Raw genomic sequence first — 12,484 nt, 5'->3', positions numbered from 1 at the left:
TGTATTTCTTGTTGGCATGGAACTCACAGTGTAACACAGATTGATCTCAAACTCCTGCATCTATCTCCCTTTTGAGTGCCAGAGTCACAGGCTTGCGCCATAGCATCCAATGCCACTCCATTCCTTTAGTGTCCTTTTATAGCACTGGATGCTCCTGAAATTTCTCAGTATAAAGACTTCCTTCACTCCAAAGCTCTCTTCAACTCTAACTATGGTCAGCTGCCCATCAGATCAACTGTCAGACCATTTCAGCATCTCTACCTGCATTTAGCCAACCTCTCCTTAAAAGTACTCTTGTATCCCATAGGCCAAGTAAATACACCCAGTTTTGTCCTTCTGCGGTTGCTACGAAATACTCTGGAAAATGCATTCTCTAGGTCACTTACTGTTTATTCCTGCTGTGATTAAAGTCTGATACTCTCAGAGCTTACTTTCTCTTGATTTCTATTATTTTAATTATGTACCAATCAAAATATGAAACTGACTTCCTTATTTTTTTTCCAGATTTCTTATAAGGGCACATGAGTGTATAGTGGAGATCAGAACCATGCACACCTCTCACAAAAGAATATCAGCTCTTGTTCCCAACATAAGCTCTCTAACCGCTGACCACAGGAGCTCTGCTCACTCTTGGTTTCCTATCTTCCCCCCTCATCCAGCACTCTCTCTTTCTCCCCCTCTTCTCTCTACTCTCCTTCGTCTAGAGTATTCCTTGGCAGTTCTCTGCGTACTGTCTTTAGACTTTCTCTCTGATTTGGTCTCTTTAAGTGAGAGGCCAATTTCCCAAACCTTGACCTGAAGACATGCTGATTATTCCAGTAAGCAATAGGAAACCTGAGAAGAGCCATTTAAATGCTATTTCAGTATAAAATCCCACTGTTCTCAACCCTGTCCTCTAGAGATGAGTTAGTTGAGTCAGCCTTCCTCACAACAATCTGAGAGGCTTCCAAAATGTATTTCCTCCTATTCTTTATTGTGTCCTCAGGTCCTGCACCCACACAGTGATGACAAAACCAAACCTTGCTGTAATTAGCTCTAGATGGTGTTCTTTAAAGCTAGAGTTATTCTCCAGGATGACCCTGTCCCTAGTGAGTGAGCATTCTCTGGCTTTCTGGCCTCTCTCTGAGGCTTATTTTGTCCCTTCAGTGTTTCTTTCACTTGGAAGATTGACATCCTTGTTCATGACCTTCACACCTTTATTGACATGGCTTGCCCAGTTAAACTTGCTTTATCCCCAGAACTCAGGTTAGGTGTCACCTCATACAGACAGTCACTGGCCTGAACTAGGTACACATTGTCGTCACTCATACAACAGCCTGCATCACCTATGTAGTAGCCATTGCCATTGCAACTATTATGATCTGTAGATTCTTTAAGGCCACAGACTGTCTCATGTGTGTGTGTGTGTGTGTGTGTGTGTGTGTGTGTGTGTGTGTGTGTGTGTGTGTGTGTGTGTGGACATTCTTTAAGATTCAGCAGTTATGATGATAACATTGTTTCATCTCATTTCGAATCTTAAATAAAATGTGTATACCATTTGTTTTGATCTAAAACTCTTTGGGATGCCTGACATTTCAAACATGTGGCAAAATGTTGTGCCTGTTCAATCTATTTACGATATTGAATGACCCGTAAACACTGGATCAATGCTTTTCTCTCTGAGATCTCGAGGAAGGAAGATGGAAGCATGGCTAGAAGTGACAGCGTAGGAGGAGTGAGTCTTAAACGACTTGCTGACTACACTGTGTGCCATGAGGGAACCTTAACATAGAGAGGAGACTCAGTAAAGGAAATCTCTTAGATGTTATGAGAACTGAACTTAAACTACAAAGCCAAAATCTTGCCAAACTCTAGTGTTCCAATTTTTACTATTAGACTACAAAAGTACACAGTATATAGATGCTCTTTTTCTATCTTCTTACTGGTGTCCACTGTCCAAGTCTGAAGCATTATTATTCCTGTTGTATCAGTTTAAGCAGTACATGTCAATTACCCTGTGGGTGAAGAGAATTTCTAAACCCTTGTATTAATGCTATAACTAAATACTACACTGAAAGTGTATAGTCCATGAAATACTTTTGCTTTTATTGAAAATAGATTTTTTTCTCATATAATATGTCCTGATTCAGTTTCTTCTTCCTCTTATTCCTGTCCCCAACCCCCAACACCCCAGCTATCTGAGCACCTCTCTCTCTCTCTCTCTCTCTCTCTCTCTCTCTCTCTCTCTCTGTCTCTCTCCCTCCCCCCTTAACCCTCTCATTAGAAAACAAACAGGCATCTATGAGAAAATAATAAAATAAAACATAAGTTTAAATACAAACAAATACATCAGAATTGGTCGATGCAAGCAAAGAGAAGGAAAAGAGACCAAGGAAAGGCAAAAGGAACAGAGGCCTACTTGTTCACACACTGAAGAATCACATAATGACACAAAACTAAAACCCATAATATAGACTCAAAGGACCTGGAAGGTAAAACAGAGAAAATGAATAATATAATACAATATAAAATTATATATAATTAAAAACTCTGAGATGACATTTGAGATAAGGAACCTCCAAAGATACCATTGAATTAGTTTCCTGTTGACTTCCTATCTCTGGGCATGAGGTCCACCTGTAAGAGCAGTTTGTTTCTACAGTGAGACTCCCTTGGAGGAACTAAATTATCAATCGCAAGTGGATAAGAACTGGGGATAACTTCTGATTTGGGGCATGGGTCCACTTCTTGCGCTCTAGGCTTCTATATGGTGCAGACCTGTGCAGGTCCTGTTCACTGTGGCCCTGTCACTGTGAGTCCGTATGTGTGCCAGCTCTACTGATGCCTTGTTCCTTGGCGTTCTCCATCCCCTGTAACTCTTACTCTTTCTGCCTCCCTGAGAAGAGGGACTCCGAGGAGACATTCCTTATAGGGATGAGTGTTTTAAAGTCTTCACTCTGCATATTGTCTGGCTGTGGTCTCTGTATTTGTCCCCATCGGCTGCAGGAGGAAGCTTCTCTGATGATGGCTGAGCAAGGCAGTCATTTGTGAATATAGCAAAATGCTGTTAGTGAGTACTTTTTTGCGACCTCCCTTTGGTAGCACAGTAGTATTTGTTTTCCCCTTAGGTCTCTGAGCTATTTAGGCTCAAGTTCTTCATCACCCAAGAAGGGTAGGGTATGGGTTCCAGCTAGTGTAAAGGGGCTTAAGTCAAGTCAGATTATTAGGTGGTTACTCCTAAAAGCTCTGTGCCCCAATTACCCTAGCGTAGCTGGCCGAGACCCACCATTGTGGGTGGAAGAGTTTGTAGCTGAGTTGGTGTTTACAGTTTGCCTTTGGCTGCATATGGAGTACTGTCCTGTACCAAAGACAATAGAACCCAGGAGTGAAGGTTCTATGTAGGCCCCAGATTGACTTCCCCATGTTCAATGAAGTATGTAGGCATTATCCTAATTGGACTCTTGTGATGAACAAACTCTAGTCTTTACCTCATGCTGAGTTGTATGGCCATTCCTGTGGGACTCCTTTGACCAACAATTCAATTAGATACAACCCATTCCCAGTACTGGAAGCTTCATTTGGTAACAAGAGATGTTCAGGTAGGGCTGTGGCACTGCCTTGTCAATTTCATTTAGATCACCTTCATATAGGTATATATTTTCTAAAGTTTCTACTGTACTAGGTTTCTATACTTTCCTTGATTTTGGTCATCTCTCCCTTATTTCCTCCTTTGTTTCTCTTTAGCTCCCATTCCCAATGGATCTCCCCATCCCAATTAAGGATGTTGAAGTTTTTAAGTGTTTGTGGGCCATTTGAGTTTTGAGAATCCAATTAATTAGATTATTTGTTTTTTTGTTGACTGCTTTTTTGAGATTCTTATATATTTTGGATATTAACCATCTATCAGATGTGTAGTTGGTATAAGTATTTTCTCTTATATTTTTGGTTGGGAGCCTAGCCTTTAATTACTGAGCCATCTCTCCAGCCCAGTATTTTCTCAATCTGTAAAATGTCATTTTGTCCCTGGCCATAGTGACATGCAGGTTCCCAGGGAATAACTGATGGAATTGGGGGCTAGGAGAAAAGAATCAGTGGGAGGAAAGCGAAGGATGGAGAGGACGATCTGTGTGCTCTTCTGTGTGGGAGCAGGGAGAGAGAGAGGCCAGAGCAGGTGGTCTGCTGAAGAGCTGAGGGTGAGAGCACGGGAATGAACTGAAGAGAGGGGAAGACTTGTGTTAGCCTTCCAGCTTCCCAGGCTGATGTGGCCTGCAGGTTCCAAGGGAGTGAGTTACTCAATCTAAACCACAGTAACGTAGATAGCAAAACCACAGTCAAATGTGAGTCAATGGTTGCTTTTCTAATTGAAAAGGAGGTACCGAAACTCACATGTTACAGAGCTGAAAAGACGCTCAACATCTCCGTCTTCCACACAGCATCCCATCATTCTAGGCACACAGCAATTAAAGCAGAATCAGAACATAGTATAGATTTCGTCATTTCAACCCCAGGATAGCCATTTTACATAAAACCATCAGATTCAGAGAGTCCATGATCCCCCATCCCTAGTGCTTGGTATGTATGTGTGTTTTTATATGTATATGCGTGATGTTTATATAACATAAATTATATAATTTTATCTTTATTTTGCATACAAATTATAAATCATTTATATATATACATATATACATATATATATATAATTGTCCAAAACACATTTTAATTGCCTTATGCATTTTAAAGACCTATTCTGTAGAAATGCATTGTCTTTATTTTTCTCCAATTGTTGGTCACTTGGTAATATTTATAGAGTATTCCAAGAAGTATGGTACAGCTTGTAAGGAAGTAGGGTAAAAGTGTTAAGTGGAAATATTTGATTTATAATTTAGTTTGACATTAGCCCTTCATGAAAATGAGAGATACTTACACAAGTAAGCACTATGACCACCATATAGAGTCTATACAGAAATTATTTAACGTTTAATCAAGACAGTTCATTGGCCAGTGTAGAAATTTTGCACTGTATTTGGGGGTATAGGGAGTGCAGCCACAGATAGCTAGTAGCCACCTCACATGTAGAATATGTCATTGGAAATACGATCTACATTAGGTAGTTATAAAAGATATACTTTTTAATCTGTGTTATTCTTCATTGTACAGTGCAAAGACATGTACACATATGTGCACAAACAAGAGATATGTTGGCAGATATCAGTTGTTTTGTGGTTCATACTGATCCATATGTATAGCACACAGCATAACTCGGAAATCCTTTTATCTTTTCATGTTATTACTGTAGACGTAGCAGTAATTACTCTTCTTGCAGTTATTGTTTCCAATCAGATAAGAGAGGATGATTTAAAAATAGAATTGATACACCACAGTTCTATAGAGTATGCTATTAGCCAACTCTGCCATTCTCATAAAAGTTATGCAATTTAGACTGGATGATGCCAGTGTCTGCTTCTATTAGGAACAAGAACCCTTTTCCACTCTGTAATGTGTTCAATTACCTTTAGATGGATCCGTGAATAAATTATAATCCAGACTACTTTTCCTCTAAGCTTTGCCGGCGTAAGGAATCATTGTTGATTCACAAGGTTACCGCCTCTCTATTGGCTATGCAATGCTTTTTACATCTGGATAGAAACCATTTCAGTATGAGATACTGTTTTCTCTAAAGGAGTAGTAACATTTAGGTGTTTTGAGGAGAGCAAATTCATCAGTGATGAATCCCTGGAGAAACTATTGAAGTAAAACTCACCCCTTTCTGACTTTTGTTCTGTGTGTTGGTTGCAAGACCGATTGGATGGTCCTCAAGAATGTTTTGCCTTTGTTTGGGAAACCTAGCATGATGCACAAAACTTCTTTGAGTTACGGTTGTCTCCACATTTTTCATTAGGAGAAGACGGAATGAGGGGAAAGGATCCTGCGGCTGGGTCCACCAGGCCCCACTACTTCTCCTCCTACAGTGGAAACTCAATGAACTGCATGTTCAGGCAGAGATCTGAACCAAATGCTTTACTAATCATCACTGATGGAACACATATACACATTCATCTTATCTTTTTCTTAGCCTTCTTTGGCTTTGCATATTATGTCCATTTGTATGTTTTTGCAAGGATCAGGTCACAAATGTAAGCCTGAATGTAGCCTGACTGTGGGTAAAGGAGGAAAAGGGGTATCTTTTACATTATCAGATTCCTAAGGGCCTGAGTTCATTACCAGCACCCATGCAGCACCCATGTTTAAAAGCTGGGAATGATGGTGAGTACCTCCAATTCCAGCACTGGAGAGGTAGACACACACAGATCTCCAGTGCTCAAAGGCCAGTCAGCATGGATTAACGGGTGAGCCCCAGGCACCAAAAAGAGACACTATCTCAAATAAGATGAAGAGCTTCCAAGCCATTACACCAGAGATTTACCTGTGGTCTCTGAATGCCCAGTGAAGATAATCATCCACACTCACATATAGGTACACATGCGCATTTGAGCATACACTCATGTGTATGCATCTGCGCATGCGTGCGGGCATGCTCACAGATGCTTTCAGTACGTCTAAATCCTAAAGCCACATTTGATTTGTGTGTGTGTGTGTGTGTGTGTGTGTGTGTGTGTGTGTGTGTGTGTGTGTGTGTGTGTACATGTATTTTTATGGATATGTGCATCTGTGTATAAGTCGAAGCCTGATGTTAACATTAAGTAAATTCCACCCTAGTGAGACAGGACCTCTCAATCGAGCCCAGAACCCATAGATTCAGCCATTTTAACTATCATATTGCTCCATAGATTCTCCTGTCTCCTCTCTTCTTACATGCTGGGATTACAGGTAGTATCCTCTGTCCACCAGAATTTATATGGGTCCTAGGATCTAAACTCTAGTCCTCATGCTTGCATGGCAAACAATTTACCCGCTGAGCTATCTCCCCACCCCTACTTGTATTATTTTTTTCCAGCATATAACTTTTCATACTAATGAGGGAAGCAATAATCCTGGTGGCACTCTTGAAGTTTTGGAAAGTATCCCTTAGCCTCTGGTCTCTCCACGTGGTAGTAGGAATCAACAAATGAGCACATCTGAATTTGGAGCCATGCAGTTCGGGGTTGAAGATATACTCATTGGTATTTTGTGCATGTGTTTTTAACTTAAAGGAAAAATGTATAGTAGCCACTCTCTTGTCTAATTAATTTTCCTCACCAATAAATAAATAATATCCTCGGGAATCTTTACATTAAATTGAAAGCATTCCCTTAGTACTGATTATGCAGATGAGTAAATTACAGTCATAGCATTGGTAGTCATGGACTGGATGCTTCAGTTTTATATTGGCAAATGTGGCCAACTAGTACAAAAGTGACAGGGGCCATCAGCCTATTAGATGCTGACACTGGATGTCTGTCATTCAGTATGAAGGGATGTTCAAATTTCTGGAATCGTCGTCATTATTACTGTGAATGCAATCATTTCAGGTCACAGTTTAACTACATTTCTTCTGTTCATTTGAATGAGGAATAATCATTTCAGGTTTAGTGTGTGTGTGTGTGTGTGTGTGTGTGTGTGTGTGTGTGTGTGTGTAGCATAGGTAGGCATGTGGACTATTGGAGAGCCAAGGAGGAAGTTGTATCCCATGAAGCTGGAGTTACCAGTGGTTGTAAGGAGTCCAGCATGGTACTGTGAACTTAACTCTGGTCCCCTGGAAAGGCAGTAAGCAACATTAGCTACTGAGCTATCTCTGCCACTCCTGGAAAACAAATCAGACACATAGAAGACACTGTCTCTGTCCTCCAGTCTCTGTTTAAAGAAGACCAATTGAAAAAATTGCAAGAATGTTTGTTTTCAACACAGCCTTTGCCCAACTCGAGTGGAACTGGATGGTGTTGAGAGAGATACAATCAATTGCAGCAACCAGGATCACGGTTCAGACTTCTTAGGATTAGTCGATGTGAAAGCCTGCAGGAAGCAAAGTCAGTGTGCTTAAATGCTGAACCGTTCTTGATCATCTATATCAGTGCAAGGGCCCTTGACGTACAAGAAAAAATGTATAGTGATCTTCTGACTTGTGTCACAAATGTGATGTGTTCTGCACTGCACCTTATGAGACATTATCTAGACCCAAGAAATCAGTCTTCCTAGCGTAACCCCAACTCCCCAAGCATCCAAACAGTGTTATTTGAACATTAAATAGAACATAAAATAAAAATCACATGAGAATTCTTTTTATATTAAAGTGGCTTTCCCATGGGATAAGTTCTGAGGACTGCTTTTAGACTCTTGTTTATGATTTTAATAAGCCAGCATCACTTATATTACAGGAAAACAGAAAATACTCTACCCTCCGTCAGATCATTTTATGTTACTGTAAGCATTAAATGTTGTAATTTGGGAAAGTGCTAAGATATAGAGATGAAGTACATAATTCTAATCCAATTGGGTATAAATTAATTTGGTATTGACTTCCATTTTCCATTTACTTGACTTCTTGACATAATTATAGTGAGTTGATAATCAAAGTAATAAGCCTAGGTGTATTTCCACATAAATATGTTCTTTGCTAGTATAAATATACGGTGGAAGGCTACAGTCTGGTCTGCCTTGATTGGATGGCTTGTGCTCCACTACCTACCTACCCTCTTACAATCTCCAAAGAGTTCTTTTCCCTGGGACCATATTCAAGCTGGAGAGTGAAGGCCAGTACTCTGAAACAAATGTGATTTTTTTTCCATTGCTGGGTCAGAGAGGAGGATGACCTTCCAGCGCTGTACTTTTCCAAATCCCTATCATCTAGAAAAGTGGGTTTCATAGTGCAGGAGCAAGAGCATGTGTTTGCAGTTGTGTAAGAGCTGTGGCAACTCCAGCTTACAGACTGCTGTGGAACACTTGGAATTCAGTGGTGTCTGTCACCAGTGGGGCTGCATCAGCAAACGTGAAGATCAAAGGTTCCAGAAAAGGGAAAGACACTGTGAAGAGAAGATAATTGTGGGATAATGAATGTTATGAGGGCATTTTTGTGTTAACTTCAAACCACTTAGCGTTTTTCCACGGCACCTAGGTTTCTTCCTAAATGAACTTTGTAAAGTACAATTGAATAACCTTGAGATTTAAAGCCGCATCATGCTTCTGAATACTGATGGAGTTTGTTTAAGCATTGAGATATACCCTCTGCCTTTCGTTTCTGTTTCTATTTTTTGCCTCCTTCACGCAAAATAAAGTTTATTTTCCATGCAGAGGAATCAATATTTTTGTCATTTTGCTTTTTCAACTATTCCAGTAAGTTGCAATCAACATTAGTTACAATCTTTAAAGAGACGCAGTAAGAATTTGAACACAATAAAATGCAGATACAGATGAGAACTTTGGCAAAGCACCTCTGCTATTGACAGAGGCATTTGTCAAGGGCTACGGCTGTGTCTATACTGTGCTAAAAACCTGATGGCGAGGAAAATAAAGCATCAATAGGTTGCACCTTCTGTCTGTACAAACCAAACAAATGGTCTCCTTAATAGCTATTATCTTAAGTGAGTGGATTTGGTTTGCCATGGTGAAATCTATCCCGCTTAGAAATGAATTTTAATTAACATCTGCATCTAATGCATAAATGTTTGGCTGAAGTATTCTTCTCTTGTTTCCTTTTTGATGCCAGATGGAATCAAATGGCATCATATCAGGCACATAGAAGGCTAGTGGTCCAGGAGGAAGACCTTGTTAACAGGGATGTGAAACACTCTTCGAACACACATTTGTTTGTGGATGATATTTGTGTGTAGAGCCCTCCTATGCTGTTCCTTTTTATAGGTTAATATGAGTTCTACTTTGTGTGTTTTCCATTTAGAAACTTCCAAGCTTTGGACCGTACCTTGAACGGCGCAAGAAAATCCTAGCAGCGAGTAAAATCAGAGAGAAAGATCAAAACAGAGCTTGCTCACCTCTCCAGAGAAAGCACTTTAACTCCCAAAAGCCGATTCCTGCCATCAAGGTAAAATTAAGACAAATGCATACATGTATTTATTTACTATTCAAATATGTCTCAAAGGCTTTTTTCCTCCTTAAATGTAACATTGATTTTTTTGACCTTCAATATCCTGAAACTTTCTAAAAATTCTGTGTACCATAAAGATGCTCTAGTGAGACAATAACCCTCCCATGTTTGCTTCCCACTCGTTTACATCACACCTTATAGATCCCTGCCAGGCATGTGCTTCGTGGGACCTTTGTGCATTAGTGTGTTAAGTGGAAGTCATTGTAGTCTCACTGTTAACTACAAGTGTTTTAATTCAAAGTTAAGTTTAGGAAGTCTATTAGTCACATGAAACAACTGAATTATGTAACTGTCAGGGCTATCAATATAATTTACTTTTGAGGGAATTCTTTAGTTCAATCTCAAGAGAACACACCTAGTTATTAAGATTCAAGAATGTATTCTGGACAAAAACAAAAATCATCATTAAGGTGTGTTCGTGTTTATCTCTTACCTTTCAAGCTTATTTACTTTGAATGCTTGATTATTTTCAAAGAAAATGATTGATTTTTTTTCTATCAAGTTGTGTGAATAAGAGACAGATCTGATATGTGCTTATTCTACCGTCTCCACAAGAGCACTGTGAGAAACGTGAGCAAAGTCACAGCCAAGATATGGGGAGATCGTTGGGGATTTTCCTTCCTCCCCTGTTGAAAGACATGGTTTGCCTCTACAGCTCTTTAGATCTGAAAGCTGGGCCCTACAATACCAGTAAGGACAATAGAACTAGTTCTTGCGTCTATCTACCAATCTCACTTAGGTTTCTCTTGTTTTAATTTAATCTCTCTCTCTATCTCTCTCTCTGTCTCTGTCTTCCTCTCCTTCTCTCTCCTTTCTTTCCCCCCTCTCGTGTGTGTGTGTGTGTGTGTGTGTGTGTGTGTGTGTGTGTGTGTGTGTGTGTGTGTGCAGGCACTCGTGCAGGCATGTGCGCATCCAGTTTTGAGCAACTTTGTTTCATGTTTAAGTTTGCATACCCACAACCATATCAAATCCAAAACAGCCCAGGTTATTCTGTAGGTGACATGTTCAGATGAATCCAAGTCAGTCATATATATCAAAACCTTGTCTACAAAAGAAGAGGAACAGGAATGGGTGGGAGGAGAAGAGGAATAGGAAGAGGAGATACCACTGCTCTGTCCTTCTCGAGTAAATTGAGTTCAGGTGATGTAGTAAGCCATGGTACATAAGTGGTGAGTTTTAGTCAGGTTTATTTTTAATGTCAGAAAAATAGATAGTTTATAAAGAATAAAAGTTTGTTTGGCTCACAAAAACATGCTGAGATGTCGTCTCTGGCATCTGTTGAGGGATTTCTCACCATAGCATAACATGAACCAGGTTTTACTTCATCTTCTAAAAGGGCTCTAATGCCATCAGAAAGCCCCATTCTCCTAACCCCATCTAGTGTAAATTGCCTTTTAAGGACCCACCAAGAAGTACCATTGATATACAGATTTAAAGGTTAAGTTTCTAACATAAGATCTTCAGATGAACGCATTCAAATATGACTAAGAAGTATTTCTTTTTGATAGAATGACTTTGGGTTTAGCAGAATTGCTTAATTTATGCTATTTATTGTAAGATGCAACTGTTTATTATAAACAGTTAAAGTATATATGATTTTGGGAGAATATAATTGTGATGAAAGAGTTTCCTAAGTTAAGTTTGACTGCTCTGTGATAGTCCCTATATTCTAACTATGAGATTGACAAGGCATAGCCCTCTGAGCTCGCCTCAGTAAAATCTGTGAAATGGGGTCAATGAAAACGTTTGCTTCTATAGGCAAATGTGATAGTGTGTGAAAAATTTTTACATTTTACATCTTCTCTAATTGCTACTTGCTAGTAAATATGACGCCAGAATGGACAGGTTAGATAACAGGTTATGTAGATATTTCTGCTTTGTTGATAGAAGTAAACTCCAGAATGGGAAGGGAAATAAGAAACTCTGAAGACCAACCAAGCTGTGAATTTTGAAACTAATTTATTTTTCCAGGAAATCTTTACTTTAGAACAACCATGTGATAAGTAGTTAGCCTGGAGCTGAGCATCAAATACTCAGGGCTACGACAGACATTTTTGTAAGCTCATGAGTGTGGGGTGGAGGCGGGAGAAAGAGAGAGAGAGAGGGAGGAAGGGGAGAGAGAGAGGAGAGAGATTAAACACAAACTGGAAGAGATGGTACAGAGATGGTAACGGAAGATAAGGTATGAGGAGGGATTGAAAGTAAGAGGAAAAGTAAGAGAACTCAACTGAATAAATTGTTGATGGTTTTATTGAGCTAAAAATGTATAAATCTTTGTGTCTTGAGTTTGGTCATTCTTTTTTTTGTTTTTGTTTTTTGTTTGTTTGGTTGGTTGGTGGGTTGGTTGGTTTTTGTCGGGGGAAATACAAACTTTACACTGAGTATTTTGAAATAGATAAACTTGGGAGCACATACTTAGGGAGTTAAAGAGAAAAATAATGACATACCAAGAGCCTACTGTGTGCCAGG

The 12,484-nt window shown here is 39.6% G+C and overlaps 1 protein-coding gene across 1 annotated transcript in view; it reads left to right on the top strand.

Moving 5' to 3' along the window:
* The window catches only part of Dpyd (dihydropyrimidine dehydrogenase), an 813,096-nt gene that overhangs the window by 782,890 nt on the left and 17,722 nt on the right, over positions 1-12,484 (top strand). The window contains exon 21 of the mRNA XM_032896921.1: positions 9,809-9,952. Coding sequence (XP_032752812.1) covers positions 9,809-9,952 — 144 coding nt within the window. The remainder of the gene's footprint in view (positions 1-9,808; positions 9,953-12,484) is intronic.

The sequence above is a fragment of the Rattus rattus genome, chromosome 3 (assembly GCF_011064425.1).
Source record: "Rattus rattus isolate New Zealand chromosome 3, Rrattus_CSIRO_v1, whole genome shotgun sequence".
In the NCBI taxonomy this organism is placed as follows: Eukaryota; Metazoa; Chordata; class Mammalia; order Rodentia; family Muridae; genus Rattus; species Rattus rattus.
This window is presented reverse-complemented; position numbering and strand designations above follow the sequence as displayed.